Source organism: Phaenicophaeus curvirostris, chromosome 7 (genome assembly GCF_032191515.1).
Source record: "Phaenicophaeus curvirostris isolate KB17595 chromosome 7, BPBGC_Pcur_1.0, whole genome shotgun sequence".
Classification (NCBI taxonomy): Eukaryota; Metazoa; Chordata; class Aves; order Cuculiformes; family Cuculidae; genus Phaenicophaeus; species Phaenicophaeus curvirostris.
The window spans coordinates 14,136,655-14,158,236 of NC_091398.1; the positions used below are offsets into that span (position 1 = coordinate 14,136,655).

Sequence of the window (21,582 nt, forward strand, 5' to 3'; positions counted from 1 at the left end):
GCCTTCACTGGAGTTAAGTCTGGCAAAAAAAAAAAAAAAAGAAGCAAAAAGGGAAGCTGAGTTTCATTAAGTAACCCATTAAAATTATGAACATATTATTTGATTATTATGAGGCCTTCAAAATACTTTTCAAATAATTACATCATTTTACACTTTTTATAATTATATCGCTCAGGCTTTTGAACTGCCTGAGGCTTTTCCCTCGACCAACACGCACACAGAGATCCCCTTCAGCTCAGTGAAGGCAGCAGATGGGACTGAGGCGGGCCCGGAGCCCTCCTGCCCGTCTGCTCAGCCCTGGGTGCCGAGGCGCTGGTCTCGCACCCCTCAGGAAGCCTGCGTACAATGTCCTCTCACAGACAGATCTTCCCTGTGAGATGGGACACAGCTTGAGAGATCATCAGTAAAAGAAACTCCAGTGAGTTCCCACTACTATAACAGTGGTGGTATCTTGAACACAGAAATTAAATAAAATGGAGAGAATAAATAAGAAATAAAATGACTGAAAATTAAAAGCTACTCCATTCCATGTTCATGAAGCTTTTAATACTCATCTTGCTAAGATGCAGAACAAGGACTATCGACTTTCCATTCATTAGCAGCCAACAAGGTATGAATGAGTATTAACTTCAAACAAAAACTGATTTATAACATCAAATTGTGCACTTAAAAAATAATTACAAATCATTTTGCAAAGGAAGAGTAACAGTGGAAGCAATAATGAATATAAAACATGATTGATCAGGCTTAAAACATAACTTCAAGTATAGGATGGCATTTCCTCAGACAGTTACCTTAAATTTGTTTGTGCAATATCCATCTTTGCATAGTAAAGAAAAAGTGGTTGAACTCCAGCCTTAAGAATCTTAATCTGTTTCTTTTAACATGCACCTATGCAGCTGTTGATTTGCCTGGCAGGCTTCTCTTTTTGGAGGATCAGATCAAACCAGTGCAACCATGCAGCAAACTGGAATGAACTTTATCCTTACCACAGTTTCTTGTACAGATGAACAGATAAATAACAGAGCAAACGCAGAGTGGGTGAAACAGAGGCAGTGCTGACCAGGGCTGCTTTGGATGAAGCTTTGTGATGAACAAACACTTCCAAAGCACAGCAGAGACAGGATATAGAGTCAGCACCTCCCTGAACCAGTTAAACTGTCTGCCAGCACAGAAAGCACTTCAGCCTGTACCTGCCCTGAGCTGTGCTGTCACTTGTGTTCTGTACACACAAAGCAGAAAGCAGACAGGTTCTTCCACAGACACAGTGGCTGATGAGTGAAGCATAAATTCAGTCAAGAAATTGTAATTCCTATGAAACTGCTGGTGTAAATAAAAAAGTTACTCCAGCACTAAACCTATGTACACATTTGGGGACCACTGTGGTCTGATTTAAAACATCACATCACGTACTAACAATGTGGTTTGTGAAATGCTCCTCAGAGGTTTATTACACAGCTAGTTTACGTCTATCCAGTTGATTTTACTCATTTGCATTTTTGGTAACCACTGTTGCAGGTTACACCCGCTTTGGAAGCGGAACCCTAACAAAGTCAGGGGTTATGTTCGCAAGCAAAGTGCTTCTAGAGGACAATAATAGAGTAGCACGTGTTTTTGGTCTGCCATAAAAATAGTGTCACTAACTTCATTCTGCTTGAATCCAGGCAGGAATTTTTCAGAACATGACCTATGATAGAGATGAATGTTGGCAACCTGTGTGCAGCACCTTTAACTCATAATGTAGTGTTAGTGTAATTACGTTAAAGCTGTTCAAAAACATCTAATACTAACTGTAGTTCTCTTGTGAGCCTTCCATTATAAGGAATAAAATCAAAGTGAGATTTTGTAAGTCACAGGAAATCTGCAACATTTCCTTAATGTTCTGGCTCTTAAAGCTAACTCCGGGAATGGATTCCACTGAAGAGAGATGGAGTTAAATAGTGTAACTGGACTCCCATTGTTACTGATATCCAGCCTTAAAATTAAATCCAAAATTTACATAAGTTTCTGATTCTGATTATCAATCAGATGCAGCAATGATATCTACAGGTCACTCGACTTACATGAACTGAATTACCCAAAGTTTTAATTCAGGATGAAGACGCCTTCATTCCTCAGGTCAGATGCCGCCAGGCTAGCCTGGTTACTGGCAACAGTACTGGTGGCCCATCACTTTTTGGCAAAAATCTGTTTGTTCGCTAGGTGTGTCCAATAGTGATAACAGCACTAAATCCCCTCAAACTACAAGGGATTTCACACACTCTGTGATGGTAACCAGCCACCTGTAGCCAAAGGTGACAGTAAATTAATTTTGCATTGCACTTAGTGAGAGGCATCTCAAAGTGACACAGGGAGTGGGTTAGAAATGACAGTCACCTTTGCAAGCCAGTTTGGGTGGGTGGGCAGAAGGCAAGAGGATAACAACTCATTCCAAGCTTTTAACATTTTTTGAGTATTTTAAGGCTTATTTAAGTTTTTATTTCACAGGATCTAGACACAAAAAAAATTAACTGTAGTTTAAAAAAAAACAAACAATATAAGCTTGGCACTTCTGTGATCAGTTTGAGAAGGTGTCACTTATCTTACATAGTATTATGGAAAATCTGTATGACGGCCCCAAAAAAGTAATCCAGACTTATAGTCAATACATGGATATGCATTTATACATTTTAATTGTTTTTGGTTTCAAGCATACAAATTTTTGATCACATCTGTTTGGTGTCAGGACTCCCTGCATCTGCATGCTATTTCCTGCCTTTTTTGAGCAAGCCCAGAACATCCGCTGTACAACATGCTACAGAGAAACGGGGAGCAAAGAAAACCAAAACCAAACCCAACATAAAAAATAGATTTACATAAAGAATAGAACCTTTTTATATGGAAATCCTTTTCTCTCATATATATATATTTATATATAATCTGTGAAAATGATACATCAAAATCTTATTTCCATATTTACACTTTTTCCTTCTTGGAAGAATTACACCCATCGCTTGATGGCTTCCATACCCAACAGACTCCTGGCCTAGGCGACCAAAACAAGGTGGACAGTGAGCTCGCAGAGCACAGAACTCTGAAGTCCAGCAGCTGAAAAAGCTATCAGAGTCTGGTATCAGCTTCCCAGTGGTTTGTGTTTATTGGGCTAAAGATTCTGCTTGGGGTCAGCTTGCTTGGTTGTTTGTATGTGAGCCATGCAGGTTACCCTTTCAAAATTAGCTCCTCATGCCACTGGAGTTTGATAAGAAAAAGGAAGTCATGCGAACTCAAGTGAAGTTAGAGAACCAGCAGGCTGGTAAAAAAAAAATCTTCTGCTATTTTGTTATTTTGGAACAGTTCTCTTATTGCACTTGGTCTGTGTGTCTCCTCCTTTGTTGAGGAAAGAAAAAAACCACTTGATTTTAAAACAGTTTGCTTGTAACACTTGTCAGTAGATTTTAACAAGAGAAAGGTGAATGGAGGAAGTATTTTGAACTATCTCCAAAAAGGAGAGTCTTCTACCACCTCAAATCCCAATGTCCCAACATTGTTTTTATAGTTACTGTTTGTCATATTCTTCCTTACTGATTTAGTTCCTTACAGCAAAGACCAAAATCCAGTAGTGCAAGAAGTTTTTTGAAGCACATTTCTTCAGATAGGGCCTTGCTGACTTGGATCGAACCTTCGTTTTTTGACGTTTCTTCCAGGTTGCATCAAAAGGAGATGAAAAGAGAAACATGCAAGACATTAGTTAGATGTAACAGGAACAAATTTATTGCCAAGGTCATAGTAAAGTAAAATGCTCACACTGAGACAACTTAACAAGTACCTTTCCAAGGGGTAACAATTTAAGGAATGTGGCTGCACGCTTTCTGTAGCATAGTATTAAATACTGGTTTCCTTATGCAGTTCAAAGACCATGCTGGCATACAGAATTCAATTATCTCTGTAGTACTTCAAGTGGTGCTCTAAGCTGGTAGAAATTTTCAGCCCACAATGATGCGTGTGTCCACTAGGCCAAGACAGCATGCGTGTGCCTAAAGGGAATGAGTCAGAAGTGCCAGTACTGGAAATACATAAGCACACAGAGACTTGAGTTCTCAGAGCGAGTGCCCATCTCTGCCTATACCAGATTTAGTTTAGGTATTCCAGCGTGACGAAAACGCGTGTGCCTCTGTGAGCTTTTACCACAACTATTGACCATAACTGCTGTTAATCTTAGTAAGATGCAAAATATAGCAAAGACACAGCATTCGAAGGAGACTGGATGGTTTGGTAAATTCTGTGATTAGAATTTAATGTTAACAGTGGGGAGCAGGCTGGTCAGTGACATCCACTCTCCTGCGATACTAATGTTCTATGTCAAATAGCAAGACATTAGGAAGCGACAACAAAAGTTGGGTGCAACCTCCCCAGTATCTGGCTTTATGTGGGGCATCAAGCAAGGGGTTCATGCATTTAGTTTTAACATTGGGCATATGCACCGCTACCGCCACCAAACCGACATGCAAAAGGTACAGAACAGGAATTCATAAATTCCCTACCGCTACATACCAACCCTGGGATTTTCTATGTTCTGCAGTCCTGCTAACCTCTACCACTGCTACAGTATTTATAAATACATTATATACAAGGTTCGCCTGGTGCTTTAAGAGACTAATGGATCTATGCAAGGGCAACTTTTTTTGAGAAGACCTCCAGAGACTGGCAATTCTTGCGCATCCTTTGTTTTGTTTTGTTTTTTTTCCTTGGGTATCACAGCCTACATTTTTGTAAGGTGAATGCTTAAGAATTGCTGGTTTCTGAAAGATAACTATATTCACCTTTCAATTGTTTCCCCTCTAAAGTATTGTGCTAATGCTCCTCTTAGTCTGACATGGCTTGTATGCCTCAATCCATCCTCATCTCTACTACAGGTTAATTTGCAATGAGTAAATTACTTTTTCAGGCCAACTTGCAGAACTGCATGATAGTAAGTAGAATATCATACAGTCTGGTTCAGTGGGAGGAATTCATACCTGCTTTGCTATTGCTTGTTCAGGTAAAGGACATGTCTGCTTCTCTTCCTTCTACACCCCGCACCCTTAAATACTTGAATTCAAACACTATAGGTAAGCAACTAATTAGTCTGCCCCCTTAAAACAACCATCAATGCATGTAACAAATCCAGATGACATAGTTGGTTGTCCTACTCTAGGGAAGGTATCATATTCCAGTTTGCTTGAAGAGGAAAAGTCATTAACATGTACGCTGAATTACATTCTGTTACCTGAGCTCATTTCAATTAAACAAAGAAATGTACTGTATTAGTCTTTGAACAAGGTACAGAGGACAGATGCTATTCTAGCTTCCCATTACTGCTCTTGTAACAAAACTCTTTCGACTTTATCCTACCACATCTTTTCTAAGCTCATCTCAACCAGCATAGCGTTCCAGTAAGGACCATTTGGCTGTACTTTGGCTCAGCCAGCATCTATGCTATGGGGCAACAGGCAAAGTCTCCTGTGCCCTTGCCATGTATTCTGTGACCTGCCCAAACCATACACTGACTCATTTCCTAGTTTTATCCAGCAGAAATACACACTTCAAGGAAAAAGGCAGTAACCAAACTACTGCCTTTCTTCACTTAGGATAGTCTGCTAACAGTGTTGTATAAGAAAGAAATGCCTTAAGAACTAGAAGAACACCTAACTTAAGAGCCTGAAATAGTCTCTGAAATATGGAATGTCAGGTACAGTGTCAATAAGGGAACACAGTGCATGTGTGTAAAACATTAACAAGAGCCTGCCCTGCAACATCTCTGCTGTGATTGTAGCAGTGCACAGTTAAGGACTCCGGTGTTACCCTGCAGGAATCTCAATCCTATTGTAATTCTCCAACCTTACATCTTCATCAGACTTATCAATCATTTTCATACTAAAATGAAGATAGTAGTCTTACTTATATCTGCAAACAGAACAAGTCTCTCTCTTGCCCAAGAAAATTCCAGTAAAAAGAAAGGAAACGAGGTAAGTATCAGGGCCTGGATATTTGCACTTCTTTATACCTCTCTATGTATTACAGTAGTACAAGGCTCCTTTCGGGATGCTTCAGTAAAACGATAAGGCAGGGGCATGAGAGTCCTCTGTGGAAGGACACATAGGAGAACGATGCCGTTTCCTAGTTCGTTTGCTGTTTTATGTGGATGAGGGTCACCCTTCGGTCTGTAATCCAACCAGAAAAAGTGTCCCTAACAAAAACAGAATTATAGGTGTTTCTGAATAAAAAAAGCACACCATGCTACAGCACATCACTGCCTCTCTAACATGGTCATCTCTACAAATGAAAAATACTTCAGGAAAGAAATACTGGTTTAGAAAAACAGATGGATGAATGTATGAAAAACCTTTCTGCAATCCTCTGCTTTTTTTTTCCCCCTGCAATTAGCAATGTGGTTACACAGTATATTACTTGCAAATCTGTGCCTTTGTCTGTGATCACAGAAATACAAAGCTTTACTGAAGTATTGATTTATCCAAAAGCTTTACTGAAATATTGATTTATTGATTGTAACCGCTTCAAATAGCTGATGTTTTCACAGGCATTCCTAAGGCATGGTTCAAATGCTGAAGAAATGCTTAAATAAATGACCTTTGGTTACAAAACTGATTAAAAATTAACAAAATGAGGGACTAAAATTAGCAGCTTAAAATAAGGCCCTGACCTGCCTAGTAGTTTGTCAAAAAAAAAGTGAGAAAAATCTCTCGTGTTTGAGATTGCTGCTGTTTGCACTGCAATGACTGTCTATAGGTCCATGATACATGCTTTATAGAAATACTGGTAAGGGACTGAAACATCCTTCCTCATCAAGTTGCCTTTAGCACTCCATAGCCTTATCTTGCAGCTATTTTGGGGATCTAAATGCATTTGTACAGACCAGTTAAAAACTTGGCATCTCTTTGGGCTGGGTCTTTTGTCCATCCATTAATCTTCCATTAAAGGGACAGAAAACCCTGCAGCTCTTCAGCTAAGAAACAACTGCTGGAAGTAGAATTGTGCCTACAATAACCTCTTCTCTGTCAGACACTTTTGCCTTCTGAGATGACAAGAATCAGCTTTTCATGTGCATTTTCACATCATTTTTACTAGCACTGCCTCTTTGCAGTGTTACTTTACTACCAGAATTGCTTTAATACCATTAAAGTCAGCAACAAATGCATGTAATCGGCTTATATTTCTGCAGTATCTTTGCAAAAGTAAGTGCATATACGCTAGGCAAAAAACTGAGTGTGGGCCTGAGACTGCGACTGCAGCCAAGGCACAGAACTATTCTAACAGTAAAATGTGTCCTTCCTACATCAGTCCTATATTAAACACCATATATTGAAATACTGCACAGACTTGCTATGTCAAAATCGCCTTCCTATTTTGTAAATGCCGTTACTTCTGAACATCACCCAACAGAATTCAGGTAGAAATATGTCAGACTCCTTTACTGCAGTCTAAACACCAACAGCTTTACTATAGGAGGCTCAAATGAAGTAAAATCTACTTTTTAACAATCTTTACACTCACGGCCTTTAACTCTGAACCACTTGAAATGTGTAATGAGGCTCTATCCCTGCTAAAATTGTCGGTTAACTTTTTTCTTTCCTATTTTGTCCACACATTAACTTGATTAGAAAACTTAACCTACGATTCATTCTCGAAACTGGAAGTTGGTGTTGGGTTTTTAACCTCGTTTCTTCAAACTTGCATCAAGCCTTCTTTTACACTTACCCTCCAACCCCCACCTCCCACCACCTCAGTTCATGAACAAAGTTGGCTTAGTTGCAGCTTACGTTTGATATGGACTTGACATCACAGTACCGTATGTTCATATGAACATCTGATAACCTGTGAAACAGAAATCACATCTCCCAGTTTGTAAAGCATTAGCTACCTTCTCTCATATTTGCAGAGACTAAACATATCACTTGCTTAAAAGGAAATGTTAAAATCCTCTTTATTATCCTCATCTGTCCCTCCAGATATAACTGAAGCAAAGTATCGGAGGGTCCACGTGTGCTAGCCTTCTTTTGCATATAAGCTGAAAAGCCTGTTCAGTTCCCCTCTGACCCCCAGAAGAAGCATGCACTTCAAGCTGTGAGCTAGGCCAGGCCAGTGTATTTGAGGTTCTGCTACAGAATAAACATTTGTATCTTGTTCTTTTAGGAATAAGACATTTCCAACATGGATCCTCTAGAGGGATACCAAGCTTCTACATTTGGGTGAATGAATGACACCAGGATGCAAAGCTGAACACTTGTAAGAGTTGCTAGAGAGATATGGAACACAGAAAGAAATAAATAATCAATTAAATATTGTGTTGTTTCAGACAGGGAGGGGTTCTTCTAAAGATCTATGTTCATGCAAGTTCTCTAGTGTAGACATCCCCCATCGACAGCCAGACTGCTCACACAGTTGCTAGCAGGGGCTGCTACACAGATGCAAAAACCCAAAGGTTTTTATGGCACAAGACAGCTTAAAAAGATTCAGAAAGAGAAGCTACCTGAAGTTTTTATATTTTAAGGACTTGTACTGTGTTTTCAACAACTGACTTTATGCAACACAAATACGTTATTTAGGAATATTTACTCTGGGTCTGGAAAGTAGGTGAATTGCTAAGTGACAGACCTATGTCTGACAGCAGAAAATTGGTCCAAAACTATAATCAGACACTTATTTTTCCCAACAGAAACCTACTTTGGTTAATTCCTGTGGGAACTTGCAATATCAGTGTTTCTAATATTATTGCTTTAAATATGCGTGCATTGTTCTCAATAAGTCAAAAACTTTAATAGAACTGTTAACACAAGCCTTGCAGAAAATATCGCTCTCTTTATTTAAAAAGCAGATTGCAGTGAAGTACAGGGGGAAAAAACCCCTCAGATCTTCAGCTAACTTAATTTTTAATGTATTGTTTATATGTTTTATTTAGGTTAAAAGACAATTCTTCTGCAATTTTGCACCTAGTAGGATTTGGTAGGAAAAAATGTTAACTTATTAATTATTAATACAGAATATGGCCAAGTATTACAGAAAGTCTGTGAGAAAAAAAAGCAGTACTCCCAGAGCAGGCCTTTCCATTCTTTCAATCCATCAAACTAAAAGAATGCCAGTTCTGCTTGTGTTCACATCACACATGAATCCACCTCTATCACTGCATATTCTAAAATACACACCTCATTTGAATTTCTGCCTTTAACCGTAAACAAAAAATGCATAAATACTAAATTATTTTACTGTTTATAAATATGGAAAATACAAATCTCGGCCATACGAGAGACAATGTGGAAGATATAGGTCTGTATTAAAACTATACGTTTAGAGATGCCCTCTAGTAACTCATAATATTGCAGGCTGACCTAGGGATATTTATTATACAGACAAATGGGTTCGATTTATTTAACCTAGAAGAAGCTGTAAGAAACCAGCATCTCACGATAAGTCTAACAGAAGGAATTAAAAAGGCTTATGAAGGTCATATTCCCATGCTTAAAGATGGATGTTTTAATACATTTTGTATTTAAACTTTTCTTACTAAAGGAAATGAGCACTGGCTCCCACAGCTGACACACGCAGGTATGCAGCTCTTGCCAGTATCCAGGGGAAGTACAAGGTGCGATACCTTCCTCAGAACAAGCATTTAGAGAAAAATGAACGGGGCAGGTGCTGGGTCTTTCTGAGAAACACTGATAGCGGTGGGCAGTCCAACAGGAAAACAACTGCCTTGTCCAGAAGAAAGTGCAGTCTGTTTTCAGCAGAGCTGAAAGAGATTCAGATATATTTTGCTGCTATTTGCACATCTAATTAAGGCCACTGGACACTATGAAAACTTAACAGTCCAAACCAAAAATAAACAGACATTTTCAGGTGATCTTATTGCGGTATCATGGCTTAATCTTGATTCACATTATTGAAAAGAAAGTGACTGGAATGCCATGAATGATTAACACTTCCATGATCTGTAAGGTTATAAACACTGACTCTAAATTTAGATCCTTTTACCAAATATGGTCCATTCATACAGGTAGGCTTGGCAGTACAAGAAAAAGGTAACAATTAAGGACCTTTGTACAAGACTCTCTGTCATCTTTAATGGTCACAAGTAGAACGAATGACTAGTGTGTTATTCTCAAGGTTGTAAAACACATTGAACTAGAACAGAGTGAGAAATGTCTTCAACTTTCAGGAGACAGCTGAAAATTTCAAAATGTTCTCTCTAAATCTGGTTTGGGTTTTTTTTGTTTTGGAAAAAAAAAAGTGAATTGCTTAAAACCAAACAGTAACCACAAGCAAAAGTTAGCTCTGGTACTTCTAAGTCAACTGTGTCAACATCTTTGTTACAGAAAATCACTCAGCTACCGTCACCACTTATTATTTACATATGAAGGCTTTTAATATAAAAAAAGTTAATCAGTTTGTAAGTATTACTGCATTCAAAAAAATGCAGCTCTGGCCACGTATCTTCTGGGGTTTTTAACCACTGAGGTCAAGTTGAGAACAACTCTATTAACTAGAGGTGAAAAAACGCCTCACTCCCCAAGTGTTAGGGTGAACTCAAGAAAGTTCAATCCATTCTTTCATTGTTCTTCAGCTTTGCACCCTGATGACATCTGCTAGTTTCAAATCAATTTTCTCTTCTTGTTCAGTACATGAATAATTCTTTCCTTGTAGTTTGTTATAGTTTGGGTGGGAGGGAAATTACCTTAGAACTCTTGTAGCAGGAACTCAAAATTCAGTGTTGTAAGCAAGAAATAGAAATGCCATAGCCACTGAAGAGAAGACATGCGGCATTGCTTACTTAAAGCCCCATCCTGTCCCCCCAAGGACAATAGCTGCTACCAGGATGGCACCAGCGATGGAGCCTATTATAAGATTGGTGGCACTAGGACCTGTGATAAAGGATTATGGTAAGACAGATATAAGAACCAACCACTTTATTCACATTAAGTGAAGCAACTGAAGTTGTAGTCAAACAGTTCAAGGAATATTGACAGCACAGAAGGTGATGTCTCTAGACAATTTCAGCAAGCCTAACTTAGTTTTCCTTAACAGCAAGAATGAATAAAGCCATTGGTCTCTGTGTTGTGCTATGTTTACTTGTACCACAGATAAAAATCTAGTATTAGGCAGTAAATTCTAATGTTACTTACTCCATTGCCTAGTGAATGAACTGTCAGCTGAGGACACTAAGACATTTGTGAATAATTCCTTAACTTAAAAAGTAGGAAAGTTGTGTGTTTTATGCCTACAGCAAATAAGAAGAAAATATATCAAAAGGCCTAACTCTTTTTCATGGAGATCCTGAAAGACGTTCGATATTTTAATCTGAGCTGAGAGCACGTAGCTGCACTCAGACATCAGAGTCCAGAGTCCCTACAGTCACGTCAATGCTATATGTACAGACAATTGTTTGACAAGAGCAAAGGATTACATAATAAAGAACAGAAGTTGAAATAAAAGCTGTATTCCCATTAAGCTTTCCAAACATCAAAGCATCTCTTCATCATCCTCAAGAAGCTATAACAAAGTGGGAAAGGGTGGAGCAGGAAAAGAGCAACACAAAGAAGCAGCACAAAATAAGTGTGCAATTTTCTGAAGAGGGCAAGAGAACACCTAAATAAGATATTCATAATTGACCCATAAGTGCTTTATTTACACAGGGTGGAGGAAAACCAACAGTTGGCCTGAGTAACATTTTAACTGATCTGTATGAAAATTTCCTATTGAGCGATCTTTGAAGTAAAGCTAATTGCATCAGAGCTCAAGACAAAATGAAACCAATCCAACAGTTCTTTTGCAGCATGTTGCACACTTTGTTTAAAGATTCACATGTGTAGGACCAGCCTTCAAAACCAGTTCTTACCTCCTATCCCAGTTTCCCCAAACCAAGCAATGGCAATTTTCCTACTTTAAATGTTCCAAAATCAAGTTTGGAAAACTGTCAGACAGCTAACACAAGGAAGAAGGAGCAGCCAGAGGTCAGCAAAGGAAGGAACAAGGGCAGCTGCAACACCTGAAAGGTTTAGGCTGTTAGATATGTATCACAAAACCTTCCACGCAGTCCCACAACCTACAATGTACATACCCTAAGTTTTAAAATTTACTGCAGTCACCTAACTTCACTCCATCCATTACAGGTGTCCCATATTAGTGCTTCAGATGATCAGATTAACTAAAAGAAACACAGGCTTTCGTAATTCCTACACAAAGAGTAGTCAAGAATATTAATCAAAGACTTGGACTGAAAAGAAATATAGTGAGCTTCAAAGATATGAGCAGTGCACAAATCTGAGAACAATAAGTAAAAGGTAGATTTTCACAATTTGGAAGAACATTGTGATTGTGCCCCTGTACTCAGCACTGGTGATGCTGCACCTTGAATCTTATGTTCAGTTTTGGGCCCCCAAGTACAGGAAAGTCATGGAGATGCTGGGGCGTGTACAGAGAAGGGCAATGAAGTTGGTGAAGGGTCTGGAGCACAAGTGTAATGAGGAGGTGGCTGAGGGAATCAGGATTGTCTGGAGAACAGGACGCTGAGGGGAGACCTTATTGCTCTCTACAACTACCTGAAAAGAGTTTGTAGTGAGGTGGGTGTTGGTCTCTTCTCCCGAGTAACAAGTGACAGGATAAGAGGAAATAGCCTCAAGCTGAACCACGGGAGGTTTAGATGAGACATCAGGAAAAATTACTTCACTGTTGTCAAGCACTGGAACGGGCTGTCCAAGGAAGTGGTTGAGTCACCATCCCTGGAAGTATTTAAAAGATGGGTAGATGTGGTGCTTGGGGACATGGTTTAGTGGTGACTTGGCAGTGTTAGGTTAATGATTGGACTTGATGACCTTAAAGATCTTTTCCATCCTACACGATTCTGTGATTTTAGTATGAAATCTGGAAATAAACAACTCAGTCATTTTGTCCCCCTTGATTAATAAAATAAATTCATGGAACATTAAGAAACTGAAGTTACTTCAGTATTTTAAATAAAAGTTTGCAATGTGCACGTGAAGTGGCAAGGAAGGAGGAAGAAGGGCAGACACTGGCATCAGGCTGTGATGAACACAACCTCCCCTGCAGCCACTGATGGTTACAGCCACCAGGGCCTGAAGAGCATTAGAACAGAGGGAGGATTTTTGTTCCTCCAGGGCCTTCTTTAAACCAACAAAAAGTAGCAACAAAAAGTAGCAGTGGCCTGCCTTGAATGTATATTTGTATCTGAAGAAAATAGAGGACTGATGGGATCCAGGAGAGAAAAAAGAATCAGGTAAGTGGGTGACGAGAGGAAAGACGAAGACAGGCTAGAATTAGAGCAGAAGGATACAGGACCAAGAACAAATGGTCAGGGACTTGGTCAGAGCTGAGTGAATTGAGACAGCAGGTAAGGGAAGATAAAAATAGGAGAGTGCAAGGCAGAACGTAAGAAAAAGGCAAGTAGTCCTCAACCTCTAGGTAAATTCTCTGCTTCAGAACCTGAGTCCCAAACTTCTACAGCCTTCACAGTTGCCAGCTTTTAGCAAACAGCTGTAAAAGTCACCAGAGTAAACCACTACTCTGATCTTTCTCAAGTAGATGATCTATTACCTTCTTCCATCTATTTGTTTGTCCTTCTCTGTGAGTGGGAAGGTCTTTCCTATTCTGAGCATCTGAGATGAGTGTCATGCAGCAGTCCAGTTCAGCAAAGGCTAAAAGGCTCTATCTAGGGCTGCAAACTCAACACACCAAATGCTGCCTACCAGAAGACTGCCCATGCAGCCCTAGAACTGTGAAAACAAATCACAAACTGTCTTGTTACAATTCCCCCTTCAGAGAGATGGCACTATCCCATGACAAGGTCATACACAGCACTAGAAACACAGTGAAGTTCAAAATCTCAGAAGAACAATTCTGTAGTTTGCAAAGCGAATTGGGAATGAGAAGAGTTCTTGAACAGGCATTCAACATGTATAAGTCACACCCACTGTTAAAACTGAGGTATTGGGCTAACACTGAAGATTAGAGTTTCCTAAAACTATGAAAAGAATATAAAAATTACTCATAAACATTCTTTATATATGCATTCTACTTCAGCAGTTTACTGCCCTGAGGTAACAGAATCCTAGCAATGGAACAATCACCAGCTTTCACCTCCCTAGGTAGATCATGTGACCTACTATTAGACTGAAAGCCCCACTGATTGTGATAAATAATTTTATCTGATAAATGCATTTTATTAAATAGTCCACGTTATTCATTCTGTTTTGCAAACTAATCACAAACTTCCATTTTTCCCCCATTCTTTTTGTAATTTGGTGTAATGGAAACATTTAGACATATAATTTTACTGTGACAATGTAAAAATCCACGAACTTATTGTTTTATGCCCCACATTATCCCAGACAGGAGAAGGTTTAACACTGCATGAGCAAACCACATGACACAGACACAGTCAAATCACACAACAAATACGGTCACCACATGACAAAGCTAATGGGGAAATACACAGAGGGCTCGGGTGCATACAGTTACCTCACACACTAGGCACCAAACATAAAACTCAAACTAAGAAAAATGCTTACTCTATTCCCCACCCTGTGCCTCCAAAAATCACCCCCAAGGCCAGAATGGTCCCTGCCACTGCACCTATTAGCCTGTTAGTGGCCATACTCACTGTGTGGAGGGAAAAGGGAAGATTTTTTAAGGAAATGATCACATATAGGTCTGAAATAAAAACATTAAATTATTCCTCAAAGGAATCTTTTATGCTATAACCCATCATTGGATAAACAATTCAAACCTCCTTACAAACCTTTATTTACCAAATACTGCAGCTCTAAAAATTCTGAAATTAGCTATATTTAATTTTCCTTGAATGCTTGCTAATATTTCAATGAGAAGTTTTCCTGTGATTCTATTATTTATTAAAAAGGGAACATCCTCAACCTGTTTATTCAAAACAGACAAAATGTAAATAAATCACCAATAAGAAAGCCTTTTGATCACCAGAAACTTACTGTACCCAATAACATAACTAAGCAAAGGGAAACGGTTTGGAAACAATTCCATCGCAGGAAAAGGAAAAAGCCCAATTTCTTAATTCATTCCTTTTCTAGTTAGTAATATTTTCCTATTTATCAATAGGACTCTATCTGCATGACCTAAAGACAGGTAACAGGTAACACCTTGGAAATACCAATATGTTCAGGTAGTCCCTCAAGACACTGAGGCCTTATTTTTCATTTTTTAAGGGAACTCTTGAGGAAAAAAACTTCTGTAAGTTTCCTATGTTAAAGATTAAAAGCTTGATGGATTCATTGAGTTGCAACAGACCACAAGCAAGCAGCTGAATTCCCTGTCTAATGGGAACTGTTCCAAGGGACAAAAAACTTAGTCTTCATGCTGAATAAAGTCAGTTTTGAAAAGGTTTCATAATTATTTTCCTGTTTCATAAATATACACACACAAACACACACACACAGAGACATAAGTTTTATATTAAAAAAACAAGCAAACAATTCCACTAGCCAAACAAAGGTCTAATTCTGAAAATGAAATTGGAAGGAAAGACTCATGTTTGCATATGGAGCCCTGCTGACCTCAAAACGACTGGCCAACACTCTAAAGGAATTAAGAGTTTCTGCAGCAGCCAAAATCTAACAGTGAGAACTCTGTCTTCCCTGAACTGCTAGTATGCTATCTAGGTCTGCTAGTGCAGGATACCATAGGTTGCTGAGTTTAGAGTAATTTAAGACTTATGTATTAGTATCAACATAATGAAGGACCACTAATTTTTAAAATCCTGAAACACAGTGTGGAGCCAAAAGCAAGTGATGGTTGACAGAAAGGTCTGGAAAGTGCAGCCAGAGTACCAGCCAAGGTTCTATTATAAATAAACGGCAATACTTCCTAGCTAGGCATGCTCTAATTGTAGTAAGGAAAATGCCTGCATTTATGGTGTGAAGAATCTTAAATCTACTGGGTGAATTTTCACATCATGTGTGTTCTGATCCTGAAACGTACCAAAACGTGAATTTAGTGTTAAGGAAAAACAAGGATTTTGGTCTCTATCTAGCGAACTGGCATACAACATTGGAAGTACTGGTAATGAGGGGAACAACTTAATGGAAGCAATACTTGAGTATGTTGGATCTTTAGAATACAGAAAACTATGTCTGTATTCTTCTGGCATCTTCTCACAAAGGAATTCCTCTATTAGCACACCAAAAGAGATTACAGAAGCTGTCAGGCTCCTAAATTCACTTCTAGGTGATTCAACATTAATAAACTACTGTAACAATATAAGCAAAAAATAATCCTTCTTTTGAAATCATCGAGCCACCTTCTACAAAAACATAATTCTGCCTTTTTTGTAGAGGACTCCATTGAAAAATGCAGTCTGAACTTTATGTCTGTAACTACTGGCAGAAATCCATGCACATACTACTCTTTTAAGACTTTTTCCCTAGAATATTTCAGCATTGTCATTAATTTTCATAAAGGTATTTCCATTTTGAATTAGATGAGTTGACCTGAATTACAAAAAATCTAACCAAGATAAATGTACCTCCTGTGTTGCCTTTCCTATAGATCTTTTTACAGACGAGGGAATTATTTCTTACCTACAGGATTTTAAAATAAGCAATATAAAATTCATGCACTCTCAGTGACACAACTATAAATACTGCTCTCCTCACCCACACAAAAGAAGCAACCAGCTTTAAAGTGCTGTTCTCCACTATTTTCTTTAAGACTCTGAAAGCTGCTTTACACCATTAGGAAGGTTTTTATGGGAAATGGAATTGACAAGTAGCTTTGTAAGGCAGAGTACAAACCAGGCAGCTCTACACTGAACAGTGGTGGGTTCAGGCGTCCAGGAAGCACCTGCACAGATTCCCTAATACAGATCTGGACTGTATTAGAGAGCTTCCTTCATAGTGGTGACTTGTTTTATGACAATCTCTTCAACAGTTCTTGACAAAGATTACTGGAACCATTCTGCTAAGGGGCAAAAGAATAAAGCACCCAAGAGAAAAGTAAAGCCATTCTGGAGGGACACATCAAAATCCTGCCCTCCCTTGAAACCCTGGCTGTTTTGAACAATAATCAGAGTCTGAGCTCTAAGGACTACACTTTTAAACCAATTCTTATATTTTTTTCCATCAGCCTTGTACAAGGGACAGAAGAACCTGGAACTGGGACATACTAGAAAAAAAAAACTGTTTGGGTTTCTCAGTTGTTTATCAGGAACTTCATCTGTAAATACATAACACTGGATAAATATAGACTGATGTTAACTAACATCCTGATGACAGAAAAGACATACAAAAATTGGATACCACAATCCAAAGACATTCTTTGGCAGAGAACTCAGAGAGAATCTCAAGTGCTTTTATTCCTCTTTGAAAAACCTTTTTAATTAGTTGTTCCCTCAATAGCTCCTCTTTGTATTTATACTTCATATGAATTCAAAATACTTACTAAATACATTAGAGGAAGCAATAATGATCGCAAGAATAATTTAAGTCCTTAAAATCATATTTATTTTTCCTCCCATTAAAATGTGATTTCAAGGAACCAAAGGTTGTTTTCACCAGGGACAATCCACTTTTCCCTTTTTTATGCCACAGCTCTCTGTACTAGCTGGTAACAACTAAGGAAAGTGGAAATCTCTAGAAAAACATAAGTACTCAATTATCATATAAATAACAAGAGCCCCATTTAGTCAGATTCAAAGAAAAATGACAAGGAAAATTATTATAAAAAATAGAGAGTAAGGGATGAAGGAAAAAGTAGTAAGTACACATCATTACCTATTGAAATATTCCCTAAATTTAAGTTATAAAAGTTTCGTCAATTCTCAAAGCAGAAAGACCTACTCTATCTACATGACGTAGAACTTTACTGTCTGGGTCTAAACAGGCCTGTACAATGGTATTCTCTTTCTAAATGCTAATTCTACTATCATGTATCAATACAAAAAAATGTCATAAATACTTGAAAGAACACCAAAACTGAAATCGCACAAACCCTTAGGTCCTTCATCCTTCTTGCTACCAGTATCCCTGATAGGATCATCAATACTGCAGTCTGTCCCAGCCCAGGAGAAATTACAAATGCAAGTGGCTTCATTACTACAAACCTGGAAAAAAAAATAAATGACAGCAGCTTGGTTCTAGTTACATTTTATTAAGTTTATTTAACGTGTAATTAGGTATGTAATTCACAGTATAAAACTTATCCATTTATATATTGTAGCAATAGCACTGAGTGTTTAGAATGAACATAATACATCAGCAACCTTAAATTTTTAATTTGAGCCTCTAAATATACTCAGATGCTGTGTAAAGCAGGAGCGTTCCCTAGGGTTCCACAATTGCTTGCAGTACACATCTGCATAGGATGTAAAACCCGTAAGAAATTCCCATTAAAAAATACCCCCTATCTTGACTAGTTAGATCTCCACTAACCAACTATCTAGACTTTACGCCTGGATATCCAGAAGGAATATAAGCATGTGCACTTAAAAGGTTCAAGACATGGTTATTTTTTATAACTTGCACACACGCAGAAAAAACCAGTAAGATTTTCATTGGTTTCAGCAGCATTTTTTTCCTAGGCAGCATTGAGGAGTGTTGCTTATCTTCTAGAAACAGGGGAAATGCTTCCTAAGTCTACATTTAGTTGAATGACCTCTAAAAGGACTTAGGACTCCCTAAAATGGGCAGTACATTTATCAGATACAGGAAAATCTATCCAACTGACAACATCGGAAATATCAAATCAATAATGAGAGTCAATAGCTATAAACTTTCCATATGAAAAAGAACAAGGAATGTGTTACTGGAAGAGTTTACTAAGGAAAAAGTAAAATGAGAAATACACACAAAAAGAATGGAGTTTTGATTATTGGACTAGAACTGAAGTCAGTAATTAGACATTAGCTAATAATGTTTTTTGGACACTGGAACATCATGTCAAAAACCCCTAGAAAATAAACTACACACTAATAATTACAAGTAAGTAGTAGATGTGATTTTTTTAAATTTAATTTTATTTCACTCTGCTTCTTAAAGTATTCACCAAAGAAACTTATGTAGGAAGTTGAAGATAAATACAGCTTATGGCAGGTTTGACCAAAGAAGCATTGTAAAATTATTAACTGGAATAATCAAAAGCAAAAGAAAAAGGTAACATAGTTCTCTCACCACTCAAGTACCAAGATGATTTCTAGACCTCCTAGATACTTTACTTTTCAATTTGAAAAATTTTCATCTTGATTTTTGAACCTAACCCTCTTCTTTGAAGGACTCAAATTCATCTTAAATTACATGTAAGGAGGAAAAAAACCCTTTCTTTTATAAAGTCTAGCCCCTTAGGCAAGTATCTGTCCACTGAATCCCACAGTGGAAAGGTTTTTCAGTATTGCAGTTAAGACATGGAACAGTGAATCTGTTCACCAAAACATACCTAATAACCTAGACAAATGAACAAATGGGTCAAATAACAGAATATAACGTGCCTGAATGTAAAACGATACACTTGGCAACTGTTCCAAGAAGAATATACCATCTGCATGGAGGTCAGCAATTTAGAATTTCACTTATTTAAGTTACAAGGGACCAACTTTATAAAGGTGTGAGTATGCAGAGAAAAATTTATCTGAAGATGGCAAGCAGCTTTAAATACAGTTAGTACATTGCAGAAGCCTTTATAGTAACTGATACCAAAGCTCTTTCTTGCTTGTAATGAAAACACCACTTTGGATATAACTGCAGAACTAACTTGACAACTTTCCATTCTAACTCTTTATCCATGCTTCACAGAACGGCAGTTTTCCCCTGAATCTAACATGTGTGTTTTCAGATCAACAGGTCTTAGGAACACTTTCAGTGTACTCCACAGGATACATTCAGATCACATACAGCATAGAGAGAGATGGAGCAGCGTAGCTGCTAACTCACCCCATGACCAGAACAGACTTTTCCATTAGAACCGATGGGACAGCTGCTTATGTTCAAGGACTGAATAGGTAGGCACTTTTTGTCCAGACACATCATTTGAGGTCCACATGGAGCTCCATCCTCCACATAACCCAGATCTGTATCATCATCTAAAAGAACATGAGCACCACTAGGAGAAATAAGTTTTAAGAGACTATCAGTATTATGTTTGAAGTCCATTGAAAATGTTTAATATGTCAGTGTAGATACTAAAAACCTTTCCCTCATTCAAGCACACAGACAGATTGAACAAAATTACGTGATGAGATCTAAATACAAATACTACTGATATAAGAAAAGAGTTAAGCATCACTGCTTATTCAGGACCCAACTATGTAAGAGTATTCTTAGCATGACAGCAATGTTGCCAATGTCTTTAAAATGCAAATCCAGAATTGTGCATAGTAGACTAAAATCCATTTGCCTGCCCTTTAAGTGAATTGTAGCTACACTCTGCCACAACCCTTCACTTTCTACCCTCTCAGCCTTTACTCCCCTGCAGCTATTTCTCTGAGGATATAAAACTTAAAAACATTATGTTTAATATATGGGTCTTCAGCAATTACAGACTTGACTGCCTCCAAAAAATACAGCGCTAAGCACTGAATTCTTGACTGAAGTTCTGCTACCAGAGAGATCAGACAGAGTAATCAGGAGGATAATCCACATTTCACCTCTTCAATGTGGAATATTAGTCTGCCTAATATTTTTAATTGAAAGAAATACCACTCAGAATAATGATTTTGCTGTAAGATATTAATTATCTAAAATCACAGAATTGTACTTTTATGTTCATATTAACTCAGTAAGTTCTGACAGAGCAAAACCATGTTGGAACACTGCATTATCTTTTACCTGCAGTCCACTATTCGTCCTTGATGATAAAAAGAATTTGGTATAATTTCTCCTTGAACTTGACCAACTCGTGGAACTTTAGTGAGATTAGTACAGAGCAAAAAGCCACAGAAAACATCACTGGAAAATGAAAACGTATCAAAAAGTTACTGAAAAAGTATGAAATAAACTTACAAATAAAAGCCTGGCAATGCTGCTGATCACATTAACAACAAGAGGCAGAAAAAGTAATCATTCATTCTAATGAACCAGGGAATGTTCACATGAACAAAAAATTAATCTGTGCTCTAAATCGAGTACAGTACAATTAAGGGGAGTCAAATTGTACAAAGCTTCGCCATATGAGGCTAAATTACATTTTGCTCTCTCTAACAGCTTGGATGCCATATGTTAATGTCAAGTTTGAATTCTGAATTGAATTTTATTTCCCTCGCAGCACAACAGAACCATAATAACAGCAATTAGCAAGCAGTTTACGTGCCTGTATTTTGGTGATGAATTTGCTTTACTTACTTAATTTGATGTTGTTTTATATGTGCAACCTTCAATAGAAGGATATGGCCTTTAAACTTCCATTCCTTACTCCAATTGTCATAGAAGTCATAGAAGCAGTTGCATTAATGCTGGAATTTGTATTTATTAAAATTGCAAAAAAATTAAATGGCCCTTCAGTTAGACTATTTTTCTGCATCATCTAATAACCAAGAAAAACTTCTATACAAATAAGGTTTTTAACATACATATCACAACA

The 21,582-nt window shown here is 37.9% G+C and overlaps 1 protein-coding gene across 8 annotated transcripts in view; it reads right to left on the reverse strand.

Annotated features, from left to right (window-relative positions):
* Window positions 1–524: 524 nt before the first annotated feature.
* ADAM23 (ADAM metallopeptidase domain 23) overlaps window positions 525–21,582 on the reverse strand; it is an 80,232-nt gene continuing 59,174 nt past the window's right edge. Inside the window, exons 22-28 of one of the 8 annotated variants that reach the window (XM_069860829.1) lie at window positions 20,832–20,951; window positions 19,938–20,106; window positions 18,004–18,115; window positions 10,802–10,892; window positions 7,797–7,851; window positions 6,023–6,205; window positions 525–3,676 (exon numbers count right to left, since the gene is read on the reverse strand). In XM_069860829.1, coding sequence (XP_069716930.1) covers window positions 3,566–3,676; window positions 6,023–6,205; window positions 7,797–7,851; window positions 10,802–10,892; window positions 18,004–18,115; window positions 19,938–20,106; window positions 20,832–20,951 — 841 coding nt within the window. In that variant the 3' untranslated portion in view covers window positions 525–3,565. Of the gene's footprint in view, window positions 3,677–6,022; window positions 6,206–7,796; window positions 7,852–10,801; window positions 10,893–14,555; window positions 14,647–15,879; window positions 15,986–18,003; window positions 18,116–19,937; window positions 20,107–20,831; window positions 20,952–21,582 lie in introns of those variants that run through there. The other 7 variants (XM_069860830.1, XM_069860831.1, XM_069860832.1 and 4 more) reach the window with 7 other exon arrangements.